At 44.7% G+C, this 15,937-nt stretch overlaps 1 protein-coding gene across 5 annotated transcripts in view; it reads left to right on the plus strand.

The window, feature by feature from the left end:
• The first annotated feature begins 371 nt into the window (after nt 1–371).
• Nucleotides 372–15,937, plus strand: part of ARHGAP11A (Rho GTPase activating protein 11A) — a 144,962-nt gene continuing 129,396 nt past the window's right edge. For 2 of the 5 annotated variants that reach the window (XM_085627316.1, XM_085627319.1), the window contains exons 1-3: nt 372–489; nt 1,265–1,441; nt 10,592–10,662. In XM_085627316.1, coding sequence (XP_085483442.1) covers nt 1,298–1,441; nt 10,592–10,662 — 215 coding nt within the window. In that variant the 5' untranslated portion in view covers nt 372–489; nt 1,265–1,297. The other 3 variants (XM_085627317.1, XM_085627318.1, XM_085627315.1) reach the window with 3 other exon arrangements.

Genomic DNA, 15,937 nt, shown 5'->3' on the forward strand with positions numbered 1-15,937 from the left:
CAGCTTTTATTCAGACATTTTGTTTAAAATGAATAACTGGCGAAATGACTGGATTTCACGTTTGTAGAGGAAGTGCTTTCCCAAAAGCACCATGTTTCATGCCATGTATTTTTGAAGCAATTGCTCCTGGGAGTTTCACGGTTATGTTTTACTTGAACAGTTGATATTAATGTTCACGTGTATTTTACATTTGTAAATAGACGGAATCACGAGGTTATCTCCATGTGCATTGGGAGCCTCGTTACCCGTCCCTCTATTTACTTTTTCAACATCACATGATGAGTGCTTTGAGCAGCTGATGTTTCTCTCTCGCGGCTTCAATAAAGCTTCCCTTGTTGAAAATAAAAGATGGTGTGCTTGCCTTGTCCCATCTGGCCAATCAGCGCCCGCCTCTCTGCCTGACAGGCGTGGCACGGGCAGCTTTGTCGCCGTGGTGACTGCGGGGTCCTGAGATTTGAACCGCTGCTAGCCAATGGGAGCAGAGGACGGGTAACTGCGCGGGGGGCTTGAAGCTGCTCTGAGTCTGATGAGAAGGAGCTGGGAGGGATCAGGGGAACAAGAGAAGAGGTTGGAGAGGGAAGGGGGGCGCAGGGGAGGATCGCTGGGGCAGGGATGCCGGTAGAGTTAGGGACTGGCCGGAGGTTGCTGATGGGGTGACGGGAGCATGACCGCTGCGGCTATCTTTTGAAAGTGCATTGGAGGAGGGTTGAGGATTTTCGTTGTGGATGGCTCGTGGGCTTGTAGTGTAACTGGGAGCAGCAGACAGACTATCTGGACAGGCCAGGCAGCACAATGGGAAGAGAGTGACGAGTTACCCCAGGAGGGATGTTGGTGCCTGGATGTTGAACAAGAGCAACACGAGTGGGCAGGTGGGCCAAGTAAGTCAAGGGCTGGCAGGAAGTGGACGGGAGTGACACAAGTGGGACAACGTACCACAGGGGGAGCTGGGCTTAGTAGGTGAAGGGTTGACAGGAAGTCAGTGGGGGATGCAGTGAGTGGGTCGGGGTGGCAGTAATGAGTAGATCGTTCAAGTAGTGCGCGGTGAGAAGGTGTTTACGTAGCGGGTGGAGAATCGTAGAATGTGAGCATTAGTGTATGTAGATTTTTATAAGTACGTTTGGAACTGTTAGTAAGTGGGCGACCGAAGGATGTCCCTAAGGGAATCCAGGAAGTGTTCGGGGTGATCTGTAGAATGGCAGGCTGTAAGTGATTTGATCAGGGACTGCGTGGATGGATAAAGATTACACCCATTTTTCTTTAAAAGAGGCGACACAGCTTCCCGTTTAAGTAATAAGGTATGAAACCTCTGACTGATCACAAGAGTCTTTTGCGCCTCGCAGTAGTGCAGCAACTCCGAGGCTATGGCATCAAAGTAAAGAACTGGAACAGCAAGCAGCGGCTGGCTCCCGAGGAAGTGAGATCTGTGGGGACCCCTGACAAAGTAAGTACAAAGAAGTAGCTACGATGCACGACTGGGATGAGAATTGATTAGTATATGAGACGTACTTTATAAAATAAACATTGGTCATGCTTGTGCAGTTTCTAGGCGCTCTTAATGAGAAGTCTTACTCTTAACAAATGCATGGTCCTTAATGTATTGATCTTCAGAAAGATGACAGGCTTCATACCCTTGGCATCTATGTTTACCATTTCAACAATGAGCTTTCAACTCACTAGCCATCCTGCTGGCTGACTAACTATGCTACCCAGAGCTTGCTGTAAATGTACTAATTGTGACATCTCAACGCTCCTGTCATATGAAATACTCCGTGGCTGTTGTGTAATACCCTTGTTGCAGATAAAATTAGAGCTAAGATTAATTTCTTAAGAACTTTCTTGTCCGTCTTTAAAGCATATCAGCTCCTCAGTCCTGCATGACCAGCTGCAAAACAGGCCTGCCTGAGAAGCTGGTGGTCTTCAGTGATTGCCTTGCTTGTTTGCTTTTTATGTACAGCACTCCGTTTTTACCTAAGATAGTAATTTATAAATACCACATCTGCAATTCTCGCTCCCGAGGCATCCCCTTAGTCTGATCTCACATTGTCGTTACCGATTTTAAATTCAGCCTCTGAATTGTTAGCACTCCAGAAGTGAACGGGTTTGATGTGACTAAACTTCGTCTACTTCTAATTCCACATGTGGTCATCTTGAACGGATTAAATACTCCAGTTATGGTTCTCCTAGAAAGCACTATCCCAAATGGCTCACTTGTTTGCTTTCTGAGCTGAAAAAGAGAGTCGAACTTGCCGTAAACAGCTCGACAACGTGCTCAGCACTTTTCACCTCTGGCTGTGTGGTTTCCATCAAAGTGAGGTGTGTACGTGTGAGGTGCAGGGGTGAATTGTTTGGGTCTTGTTAATGACCTTTATGTAGTACATTGGAAAAAAGGCATTGCACTTTCAAACAACGTTGCTATTGAGTTTTGGAAGAGAACGCAACACGTCATATTGTAAGAAGGTAACTCAGTCCCTTGGAGAATTAATTATTTGAATGAGCACCACAGCAGCAGGATTAAAGCCTACATGTTGATACATAAACGTGGTTCCAACCCAAGTATTTCACGTGGCAGGTAAGCTGCCCAGCACTGAATCCGCCCTGCTTCTCTGACATTGATTGAGGTACATGCTTACATTCATCTTATAAGGGAAGATCTATCTTTGTCATTGTGTTGCTAAGTGTCCAGGTAGAAGCTCATGTTTTTTACAGCACATGTAAAAATTACGTAGGATAGAATTGTATAAGCAAAACATTGGTTTATTTAACGATCTGGCGAAAACCTTGTTTAATGCACCTATATATCATAGTGCTGTACTTCAAAGGCGTTTCACTTGCCATAATCTGCTTTTTTTTAAATTCAATTTGTTTTGAAGCATATGGTATGTTGTCTGGCTTTGGCTGCAATATATTATTTTTCACCAATGTCCGTTTCTACATATAAATATATCTAGGTATTATGGCATGCTTATATACATAACCACATCCTCCGCCCAACCAAATTCATACATAAAGATCAATGACATAATGTGTAGGGCGCTGGGTTTAAAGTCTTGAGGCTTTTCCTATAGCACAGAGATGTTTTTACTAAGATGCTTTTAACTATTTTTGAGGACCGCATTCGCGTTTGTACTTTTGATTGGTTGATTATCACTTAAAATATGGTCCAATTGTGAACTTGTCTGGTGTGCAAGAATTCTTGACCACGTTCATGGGAATCAGCAGATATGCTGCAGCATAAGATATGTGCTGTAGGAGAGTAGGATCTGCTTCTTATAGTTACCCCCACTTTTAGCTGATGTATCACTATTTCAGACTTACTCTGACTGGGATCCTGCTATCCAGGACCCCAGTCTAGCTGCTTTCTCCTCTAAATTGATTGCATGTACTTTAGGTACACTCCAGATTGGATTCTGGGATACCCTTATAAGTCCCTAGTGTATGGTATACTATGTACACAGGGCCTAGGTACCCCAGAAGCCTCCCAGGGGCTGCAGCATGCCACCCCCGAGAGACCATTCAAAATGACACCACAGGTCTACTACTGCAGCCTGTGTAAGGTGTTGCATGCACACCTTACTTAGATAGATATAGCTTCACTATATGTATTCTAAATCACTGCACATATAAGCTTATCAGTCACCCCTATGACAGGCCTTATCAATCCTGAAGGCAGGTTGCTGGGTTTTATGTGAGGGTGCACCTGCATGAGCAGAGCCCCTCAGCAGCCTTCGGAACCTATTATCTGGGGTGGTTTGTGATGCAGCCAACCCTATATATTTAAGTGCATTATAACCTCATGGGAAATGCTAACTTTAAAACGGCTGCTCAGAAACATGTCGTGTTTTGTGTCAAACACCTTGGAATCATACCTCCCGATAGTAACTGGTGGGGGAGGTATGATTCCACCCTACTAGAGGGACATATGTGACACACCGGGCGACCCGGTACCAGCTTTCTCGACGTGGGCATCACAAAATGGATGCTGCCAGCCACAGACACAAGTCTGCCATCCTGCTGCTGAGCTACGCTCTAGCAGAGGAAGGCCTGACAATAGGTTTCCTGTCACAGGGAGGTGTGACCACTTCCCAGACAGGATTTAATGTATTGGGGCTGGGTGGGTGCACTCAGAGTGCTTTGAAGTCTGCACTGGGGTCACATTTGGTGTCCCTGTGCATAGTCCAGCTCAAACCGGTTGCAGGAGCCATTTGCTCCTGCTCTGGCACGAAACTGGACAAAGGACATGGGTGTAGCCACCCCTCTGTTCTGACCCTCCCATCGGTGGGTCCCCAGAGTTTGCCCCACCCCTTCCTTGGATATAAAGTAGGAACCACTGACTACAGGACTTTAGATTTTACCTGGACTAAACTCTGCTACAGAAACCTAGTACTTCGACGATCTGCACGATGCTGGATGATTGAAAAATCTCCCTTGGAGTAAAGGAGTTACTCCCCTGCAAGGCAGGTACCTAAATGCATCTGACTGGTTTGCATCACCCGAGCTCCTGAGGACTCTGAAGATTTCTGCAACACAGGAGGTGGGTTCCTGAGGTCTTTGCGGTCGATCGGCTCACTCAGCAATTCTGAGACCAGTATCCCTCGTGGTGACCGTTCAACCTGCACCCCTGTGCACCGTGTGCTTTTGCAGCAGCATATGCCTTTCAGCAATCCCTGAGGCTGTGCTTTGGGCTACTTCTAGTCCTTACCCCGAGCATTATTTCCACCGAAGATTTCTGGCCTACACTCCAAGAGTGTTCGGTGGGCTGGTATTTTGTGATTCAGCTCGAGGTCCCTTCGCGATCCATGGTCCGTTGGCTTGTGGGTCACGGTGAAGGTAACTTTGACTTTCCGGGGGCTTTCCTGGTTGCTCCAGACGTGCCCTGACTCTCCATAGCTTGGAGAGTCCCCAGGACCTTGCTGTTCCTCACCGAAGCTTATTTCCTCTGCCCGAGTGGGTTGCAGTTGCCAAGGCTTGTCGGTCTTCAATCCGGACACTGACCCATCCCCCCCCCCCAAGCACTTGACATCCTTCGTGGGACAGCTCACCTCCGGACTTTAGTCGTCGTCTCCTTGTCACCGTGGCTGCAGAGTCAAGCATCGCATCTTCTCACCTGAAGCACCTGACATCGGTGGGCATTCGTCTATCGTGCCCCTGGTCACTGTGAAGTGACCCAGACTGTCCCCTATGCTTTCAGGTTCTTCTCACCTCAGATCCAGGCTTGGATTCCACCGAACACTTAATCTTCCCGGCAGCAGCACTTTTCCGCATCACGTCATTGAAAACGACTAAGGTTCCCGACATCACGTGAACCCTATGCACCCGGCTCCTCTGGGATAGGTAACACAGGTATCTCGGTACTCTCAAGGGTGCTGGCCTTAGGGTTTGCTTAAAGTCCTCTCCGAAGTGTCCTTAATCTTTAAAATTCCAACCACGACTTTCCCATAGGATTGTACGGAGCTCACGCCTGTGTTCACACTCTGCATCCATCCTCTGTGGGTCCCCTGTGTCACTGTTTTGGGTGGTTCCTTGGGGTCCCAGCGATTCTACGTGCTCTTGGCACTGTCTCTAGTCAAGTCATGGTTGTTATACCACTTTCTTAGTATATGGTGTGGTCTCCCCCTGGAGCCCACTGTGTATTGTGCTATTTACTGTCCTTCTAGTGACTTAATATTGTGTGCTTTGTTCTCTAATCTCATAAAGAGGTTAGTAGACGGTTTAGTAATAAATACATATATTTTATATATCTCTTGTGTGGTTCTCCTTTCATTTGGTCATTCAGGAGGTTCTAATTTGGTAAAACAAGCTGCTTTACATTACTTAGAGACTTAGCCTGAAGGCTGCTCTCCATAGCTACCACAAGGATATCTTTCAATAAAGGTTGTCTTTAACCTAATCATCAATAAGGGTTGTTTGGACTGGTACAAGGTGCCCACTTTAATTAGTGGTCAGTATATACCAGGCCAACTTCTCGCATGTGCTTCCCAGCATTTAGAATCCAGCTCCAATAGGTATGGCCACGTTTCGTTCAGACTGTGGGTAGCGCTGGTCTTATCCACATTTCCTAGAAACTTTGATTTTTTGCAATCCTGCTTGTTGATAAGATATTTGTTTGGTTTGTGAGGTGTCATTAGGTAGTAGAAGGGGAGAAAAGCGTGATTTTGGAGGCAAACTTTATGACTGTTGAAGTCCTGTGTCTTTGATCTGGTCTTGGAAATGAGTACCATGGAAGAGGACTCCCAAGTACACTATGTGGATGATGTTTTGTTCATCATCCCTAATGGTGAGTATGTACTGAATAGCTACTAGGTCGTTGAGATTTGTGCATCCTACCCTGTTAGTGGAGTTACACCTTCCATTACGACTAAGCCAGTTGCTGGCCACTCGCTGCTTTGTCTAGGCGAAGTTTGTAGCATATCGTTGGATATACCATGCACCCTTCATACGCATGCAGAGTAGTGTGATAGGCTGCAGTGGAAGATAAGGGCAGACAGTGAAGATGTTAGGACGTTTATTCACGGACACAAGCCAATGGGGTGGGGGGGTGGCGCAGGGGGGGCAACCAGTCCAGCCAGCTCTCAAATGAAGCATCCAGAAACTTCAACTTAGTTCGGTACAAGTACAGAGCATCCAACCTCGCAGTGATGCAATGCTTCTTGACGGTGTAACTTAGGGCTTGTGGATAACTGAAAGAACACGTTGACTATCCATGACTAGGGGAGGGGAAGAGTGTGTGTATGTGTGTAGGTAGATATGAGCGAGTTCTGGGGCAAAGTCCCAGAGGAGTCTGGGTCCTTCTGGTACAGACTCCGTCTCAGTATCTCAAATGGGATTGGTAAATAGTCAAGGTGGCGTTATATCTGTTAGGTTGCAGCTTTTTTTTTTTGTTTTTTTTTTTGTATGTAGGATAGTTTGTGTTCGAATTTAACAAGTAAAAGAAGGTATGGTGTTCCTAACATGTATTTGTGGGTTTTGGTGAGGGATAGATTTGCCGTAAGCTGTTACGTTTTAAACTGACTGCGTGATGCGGGTGCCATACTTTTAAATTATTTCGCGCCAGTTGAACATGGTTGCAATCTGTAATTGTTCATATGAAAGTGATCTTATTAGAATAATAGCAAATGTTTACTCTTTTAACCTAGTGAGTTGCCTCAGGCATCTGCTAAAGAAACTTACATGCATCGCCCTCTTTAGTGTTCAAAATTCAATCTCAAGTTGGTTACAAGGCTCCTTCAGTTTTGCTCAACATTGCATATGACTGATAAATACGTTTTAAAGTAAAATTTTCGAAATAGTAGAGCTAAATGTTTGTACTGCAAGGGCATGCACGCCTCTAAGTACCAAAAGCACGTTGTTGCAAGGGGATAATTTAGCGTTCAGATTCATGTACTTGGTAAGAATGGTGATGAGTTCCTTCAAAAGTAATTACTGAAGGTAGCTGTATGGGAAATGCTATTCTGAACCCGACCCTTCAGTCCCTGGAGCCCTCTGAATGAAACTGTGTCCTGCAGCCGTTTCCTACATGAGTCATATCCCGGACACTAACTGGTCCTTTGTAAGGCGTGAGGGCACCAGTTTTTGCACGTAGCAGAGGGTCAGTGCCAAGGGTTTCCTGAAATATTGGTTATGGAGAATGTGGCAGCGGCGCACTCCCTCCCAGTACCTGGCAGACATGATCAAGGGGTGGTTTTAGCATTCGTGGGAGATCTGCACCGACAGTGAAGCTCCTTGTCCTGCTCCGTCTTGGCACCTCAAGGATGATGCATTGGAAACAGCACTGCATGGAGCACACGTGGTTGGTTTCCACGCATGCGTAGTGTCTCCAGAGTAGAGCTTGTGCTTTATTACGGTATTATGTGCAGGCCTGTAACTGTAAAGCCCTCCATGCCAAGGTATTGGGTTGCTAATGATCGCCAAACCTTGCCTGAAGCTATTTTTTGAATTGCTGCTCACATGCTCCTCAATGCAGGATGTGAAACTGCCTCGTGAATGTGTTGCAGGACCTGAAAGAGGATGCAGCTAAATCTCTGCATAAACTGCTAACTTGTAATCCGTTTAGAACTTTTATACAGCAGACTTCCCTCTTAGGAACAGGATCGTGTCCTTTACAAGTCAATGGCCGAGGCAAAAGCAGTCATTAGACTAGCTTCACAGGCCAGACATTCTATGCATGAATCCGTATTTTTTTGGCACCATCCATTTAAGTTTGGTAGAAATGTAAAATAAATGCATAAGTAAAACCACAATCAACTTATACAATTCAGAACAGAAGCCGTGTTCTCAGTTGTTGCATTTACTCGCTGTCTGCTCTGAATTTTAAAGTCTGTAACTCTCTGACCAGTTCTGCTTGCTCTCATCCCAGCCATCTTTCAGCTGATTGCCCACATCCATTACTTCCCATACACGCGCTGGCTCTTTCACTGACACTTGCAGTCTCGCATTCGTGCGCTGTTGAATTTCAAACCAGTGTTGACACCGTGTGCAAAGTCATAAGAAGAATTCGGAGTTGCACTTTATGCAAAAATAGACACGTGGCCTTAGGGAAAATAAATCATTGGTAACTTGTTCTTAATGGGGCCGTTTATCTTCTCTATTTTGGCAAGTTTCGGTTTCTTAAGATTGTGAAGCGCTTTTCACTGTCCAGTTGAGCACGATGTAAGGAATGCATTAGATACTTTGGCTTTCCAGTGCTTTCGCATTGTAAATGCACAATTACAGAACCAATCTTTGCAACAGAGACATTAAATACTAGAGCAGTCCGTCTGAGCGGCAAGTTAAGTTGGGCGCAGTCAGTCACTTTTTTTTGGCTGTTTGGCATGCTTTGGACTATCTCTGTCCAACCACACACTCTTACCTTTCACCTCTCAACTTTACAATTTTTAAAATTGGTGCGCTTTTAATTTTCTGAGTAGGACTCCATTAAGTATTTTCTCCTTTTTGCTACCGATTCAAGCGTGGGACTAAACAAAAATCAGAAGTCCATTGTTTTGTTAGAAGCATAGGCTTCCAAAGCGTGATTGGAGTCTGGAAAATTCTCCTCCTGTGAGATCCTCAAGAAGTCAAAAGCACCACAGAACATCACAGCCCAGAAAAAGATCTTCACCCACTCAATAAATCCTCTTCAGTAATTGTATAAATCATGTCTCAAGCTATACATGCACCTTACCTACCAAGACCCTTTATCCATCCAATCCTGTGCACAAACTGAATGAATAATTTATAAAATTACTAAAATATGTAACCACATTCAAAAAGAAAAAGTACCTCCTAGCCACCCATTATGTCCAAGAGGCTTGCGGTGGCTGGCTGGGCAGCAATGCCGATGTCTTGCTGTATGACCGTTGCTTCCTATCCCACAGAAGCCCTTAAATGCTGTCTTTGCTGTACTTCATCCATTGATATTCCCATTAGCACGCAAAGACAGCAAAGTAATGCATGGTCTTATTTTATAAAATTGTTTTATAAGAAGGGCATACAATACCTTTTGTCACCTGTATCACACCACCGATGGATTCACTTTTCCAAAATGTACTTTGCAGAAGTCTAGTTTTACACTCTGGCCACATTTCTGTAACAGACAATGATTTGTGAAGAGCAGAATTGGCCAGCAGCTTTTCTGGTGTCTGTCATTGTTAAAGAGCATCATAGGTGGACTGAAATACAACCTGAAAATGTTTCCTTGATGGGAGGTTGCTGTTTCACTGCTACGCACTTGGTGAGTCGGGTCAGAGTGCACCGGTGTCCGAGATAGCTTTGGCAAGCTCTTTATCTGTGTATTACAAGCATCAGCTGTGAGATGTGTGTGGGTCACGAAAGGTCTCGAGTCACATTTGTCCCTGGCGTTATGTAGGTTTTCAAATATCACATTTAGGATTGTGTACAAGTATTTTATTAATATGGCCTTATTGATTCCTTCAAGTACTACATTGTCTGCATGGGTCATTAGATTACAAGTCTTCTAAGATTCGAATTTTCTTGCAGTCTCGGTTGATTGCAGTTTGCTTTACTTCGTATCTGGCTGTAGAAGCTTTACATTTCCTCTGTGTGCTTGATATAATCTCCCATTAATACCCAGTGGTTCTCCCCTCTAACCCTTTTGCAGTTGATGGAGCGCGAATACCAGAGCGGTTTGTTAAAATCTATTTATTGAGACGATTCAGTTCTCTTAGAGTTCTATGTGGGTGCTAATTATGAGCTTTGTAATTAGTTGCATTGCAGCACTGTTTTACTGAGCTGCTGACTGAACATTGTCTTAATCAAAGGCTTGTGGAAGCCTGATATAAATCACGCAGTTGCAGCATGTATCCACGTATGAATTACGAAGGTCATTCTCTTTTGTCCAAGATGAGGTCTTGCCAACTATGCAGTTTGTGTGCGTGTCATCAAATGTGGTGTCAAGGTGACATGGCGTTTGCATTAACACACTGCTTTTATTTAAAGCTCTGGGTGCTAGACCTCATCTTGCACACATTGTTAAATGCTATTGTTGTTAAGGCCATAAACTAACAATTATAATTTCTTTGAAGTTCTTGTAGGACTGTGTACTTTAAAAGTAGCCAAAGTGATTGCACAACATTAATTAAATCTTTTTCAATTTTAGGGTAAAACCTTTGGCACGCCCCTTCATGATCTGCCTCATGCCTTTGTGCAGGATTATGGGAACATTCCCAGGTAAGCAAGCTTCACTGTTATCCGTCTTCAGAATGTGTGTGGTTTGATTTGAGGTCTTCCCTGAAGCATAAGATCCCTGCTTCAGTAACTCATTGCCTGCTCCTTGGGGCTGTCGAAACAATCTCTGAATATGCCTGTCTCTTGGAATAGCTGGCAAGATACTTTTGCGTGTTAATCTGCTTTAGAAATTGCAACCTTGTATTACTGATGTTTTCTGCCATATGCCTTTGCATGATGATGGAATTAGTACAGTTGAGTTGGTGGTTCTAGTCTCCGTTTTACGGTACTTGGGAAGCCCAGTAGGTCCGAGTTGCACTACAACTAAGAACATTTTGTGCGTACAGAGAACATCTGCAAACATTTTCATTTAAGTTTGGCTGTTTTTTTGTCAGGAACCCAACTGCGGGATAGATTATTGAATCAAACTGCTATTGATTAGTTCAAATACCCCATATTTTGTGCGTGGCAAACTGCTTACATATCAATGGGTGATGGTTTGTGTTGCTCTCAGAAAGGTCTTTTACCTCGACTGGTTATTAGAATGCCCTCTGCTTCAGGGCAGATTCTTCAGGACTTGAGAAAACAAATGCATGCAGTCTTCTCTTGCCTTTGGGTAAATCATGTTCATTCTGAAGTCTGCTTAGTTTACTGTGTTCTCTAGAGGATCAAGACGGCCAACATTATTTTAGCAATGTGAAGATTGTTAAAGTTCAAGCCCACAGAGGACACAAGCTAGTAGCGTAGGTGCCCACTACCTTTCGTATGGCCTACAATCTTGGAGTCTATCATTTTAAGGTTGTAAATGCTCTGCTTTATTATGTTTTAGCGACATTACATGTATTGTATTGGAATGTATTTTGAAAGGAAGGGACTGCTATTTTGAAACTAGCGGGATGCATCACATATCCTTGATTTGCCTAAAGAGTGCTGCAATGTTTTCCTTTTCTGCAAGCAATATGGGTCGATAGTGACATGAAAATACACCCTTCAACGAAAGTAGAATCGGAGCCCTTCCAGCTAGGCCCCAGGACATGGTATTTTATGGCTTCTAGCTCCCATCACATTATGCTCCTTTCCGGTCATGCTCTACCTAACACTTGGTGGAATACCTACCTGCACAGCATACTTGCAGTTTGTTCCCACTGCCAATTGCTGTGTATTCTGTTAAACAGGATACCCGTGGGGTTATAGTGTGTTTTTAAAAATAGCTGTAACATAACATAAGGTGACTGGTGTCCAGTCAGGTGTGAAGCTGTCAGTGGTGTTACTGTGCTACAACTTTGTGCTATGAGAGGTAGAATCTTGCCTGCTGATGACTACATGGAACCTGACCTTCGTGAATGAAGGAAGCTTGCACCCATGATGCCCACGAGGTAGTTGTCCAGTGTTCTAGTGAAGTTTTAGAAAATCTTTCCATTGTAAAAGAGGCAAAAGTAATTGGTTTTGCAAAAGCGTTTTAGGTCTTGCTTGACAGTTCAGCGGTCTCCATACCAATATTTTATAATGTACCTAGAGTGGGCTTTGGATCCTACCAGAAGAGTATTCTTCTCTTACCTCATGCTATTGCCCATTTAGTGTTTGATTTCACCTTCCAAGCAGTGCTTCTATTGACCATACAGAAAGTGTTCTATTTTTGCTACCCCCCCCCCCCTAGCGTTGGTAAAGACAATAGGGCGTGCTTTGTGACAAGCAACATTTGTAAATGCCTCTTTCTACATGTTATGTTAATGGTATGCTAATGCAAGAAGTCCTTTCTGCTAATGCTATTGTTGACCTACCTTTTCCTAATTGGGCTGCACAATTAATAAATATCCGTTAGGCGACAGGCTGTCTCTGACTCTCTACCCATATTCTGTGCTTAACCAAGCAATTCACTGCACAGTTCTTGAAAGCTGATTGAGTTATAGTCCTATCTTTTTCGTTGGTATACTGTGAAGTTAACTCTTAAAGTACATGCGCTTATGCGACTTTCCGTTGCCAATAAATGGTGTTACTCCTCTGAAAATTGTGACCAGGGACTAAATCAACTGGTAAGTTTTAATTTTTTGCATAATCCCTATGAAGACTAGCACCCTGGCTCAAAGCATTCATGCTTTCAATATGTTTTTATTAATTTGTCAACTTCCACAGACCCACCTACCTACAACCACTGGTCGATTGGGAAGTTTAGTTGACCTAACATTTCATTATAATATTAACCATAACCCCACAACTAGCCGACCCTCCCACACCATTCCCTCTGATCTTTAAAGAAGTAAATCGTTTTGCACTCTTAGTCATGGTTGGGAGTCTTTGCTATAGAGCCTTTCACAGGTCCCCATATCCTTCTCAATATGTAGTACTAAGAAGTGGTTGTAGCTGTCTGGCCCGTAGATTGAGACACAGTGACTGAACACCGCTAAGTTAGGGGCATGTGAACTCTCTGAATTCCTGGGACAGGAACGCTGTGCACAGGCCCCATGTTCTCTCAATATGACGTTCCCTTCAAATCTGATGAGTTTATTCGTAGCCAGGACTTTACATAGTTTATTAAACCATGGACTGTATTCTGGTGCTGTGCCTTATCCCCATAGTTCCATTATTGCTTGTTTAACTGTGCATTGGACTAATGTGCTCGCTTTGCCTCATGCAGAATGTAGTGGTTGTGTTTGTCTGTTACATAAACCCAATTGGATGTATGCCGGAAATTGCGAATCTATTATTGTGAATATGGTATTGATGCTGGTAGGTTGGCTTAAGCATAAAGAACAAACAATGGATGGAATACTGAACAAATCAACTATTCACCCCGTCACAGATCTGGGTTTAAGCCATAATTTTTTGCTCACGCCGTATGCAAATCAGTCTTGATCCTGCTCTTCATGGGAACGTTCCAGCCCGAACTGCCAGGCCCTCCCTGGACTAGAAACTAGCATCTTGGGACCAGTTTCGGCCAGGCTACCTTGCTCCAGTGGCACAGTGAGCATGGGACCCATGTCTGGCCATATCCTTCCCACTTAGGGCAACAAAAGCAAAAAGAACTGATGGACGGAATGCTGAACAAATCAAACATTAACCCCCCAGTCACAAATCTGGGTTTAATCCATGATTTGTTTGCTCACCATGCCACCCTAGTTTAGATCCAGCCATTTGCAAATCAGTCCAGACCCTGCTCCACATGGGAACAGTCCAGGAAAAGAATTATAAATTTAACCCAGATCTCTTAACTGGGGGGGTGAGTGTTTGAAAAGTGTCAGTAGGTTGGCTTGAAGCATTTATAGAGACGTGGAGCCAGAATGCGCAGTGCGTGGTGTGTTGTAGCATTGGATGGAGTCTGTTACATTTGTCTAGAACTCTGTGAATCTGAGTTTGTTTACAGAATGGCTTTTATCACGTTCCGTAAATGCAGGCACCTACATAGCTCTTTGTCATCAGGCCATCGTTTTTCTAGTGCTGGTCTGTTATTTGACAGCCAAAAGCCCACATGTTATAGTCTTGGTTTGCTAACCCACCTGTTAACATTAATTTCTACTATAAAACCACACACTGCAAACTGTGTTCTTTCAACCTAAAGTGATGTGACGACCCTTCCTGGCAGCGCTCAGGGGCCCGGATGGTTGACATCAGTGAGATGGACTTCAGTTATGCCACCTCAATGTATGTACTTGCCTATTGAGGTCTTCTGTACAATGGTTGTGGCTTTCCTCTGATTGCTCAAAAGTGACATGTTCGCCAGATCATCATTTTTAAATTGGTGCATAGTGCTTTTTGGAATGCAGGTGCTTTTAAGTTGAAAGTGATTTCATTGGGTGCTGATCGGATACTACACAGCTGAGATGTGACCCCAGTGCCCGGTCTTAGTTTTTGAGTTTTACTAGAAAGTTCTGAATAACTAGGGCTAGCAGGATTCCACAGTTGCAATTATAGAGTGAAATGCAGTGATAACAAGCGCAGATTGATGGGCCGGCACGGGATACCATCAAAAGGGGTAGCAAAAAGGGGGCAGCAGGGGCTAAGGAGTCAACAAGTGAAGATCATACAACAACCAAAAAATCCTGTTCGAGGGGTATAGGCAAGTCTGTTCCTGCCAGCACCCCCTCCAGCACAGACGGCTAATGCTTCTGTACCGATATCTTCCGGCAGTGTAGCAAGTTCTACCACCAAACCATCAAAGTCCCTGGTGTGCTGATCACCCCGGGAGCCGAACGCCGCCTCTCCAGTTTCCCCCCGACCACCACCTCACAGCAGCGTGGATGATACAACAGCCAGTTCGGGAGGCAAAAGCAAGCCTGTTCCCGCCAGTGGCCACTCCAGCACAGACTGGGTGGTTAAGGCATCTTCCGACAGTGTAGCCAGTTCGGCCACCAAACCATCAAAGTCTCCGGTGTGCTCATCACTCCTGGAGCTGAACGACACCTCTCCAATTTCACTCACACCTCACAGCAGCCGGGCAAGGCTTTGAGGGAGGTAGCGAACAGCGTACGGCTCTGCGCGGATGAGATCTCGCGGGCTGTTGAAGACGTGAACCCCTTAATTAGCGACGTTATCCGCTGCATCAAAGAGCACCCCATGTTTGCAGATATCGAGCGATTGTCCACGGGCAGCTACTACGAGAAGGTGAAGGTGCGTGCACAGTGGGGAGCCTGGGCTGGGGTGGCTTTCTATCTCAAGGAGCAGATGCGGTCTAACTGCGGAGCTGCCGACTTTGGGACTTTTTTTCAAACTTAACATCCTGTGATATAAATCCTGTGCTTACAACAAATTAGTTTGTAAACATGTTGGCCGTTCTCCTGCATAAATCTGATGCAAAGGCACACCTTAAATGATAAACGCAAGTGAAACCAATTCGTGAGACATACATTGTTCTGGTAGAAAAGCTCACGTGGTTACTGCAGTAATTTTAGATTTGTATGTTTCACGAGAAAGTCACTAGTTTGAATAGTGCTTGGTGCACTAGGGAATATTGGCGTGTTTCTGTAGTGCCTTTGCCAGAAATCACTGAGAATATGTAAAAAAAATTAGTCTGAAAATGTTTTACAGTACTGTACAGTCTGCCACATTTTAAAAGGAAAGAAAAGCCCGCGAATGGTGCGCGTGCCACAGCGAGACATCTGGTTTCAATAATCGCGCCGGTGTCTGGGCACGATAATAGAAACCACATGGCGGCCGTGCGGGTAACCCACTCCAATAGGCCATGGGCGGAGCAATGCGCCCGCCTTTGGCCAATTGCGTGCTGTCTTTGTTAAAAAGACGCACGCAAAGGCCAATAGCGTGGGCCAAAACAAAAAGCACAGGC

The sequence above is a fragment of the Triturus cristatus genome, chromosome 9, assembly GCF_964204655.1.
Source record: "Triturus cristatus chromosome 9, aTriCri1.1, whole genome shotgun sequence".
Taxonomy (NCBI): Eukaryota; Metazoa; Chordata; class Amphibia; order Caudata; family Salamandridae; genus Triturus; species Triturus cristatus.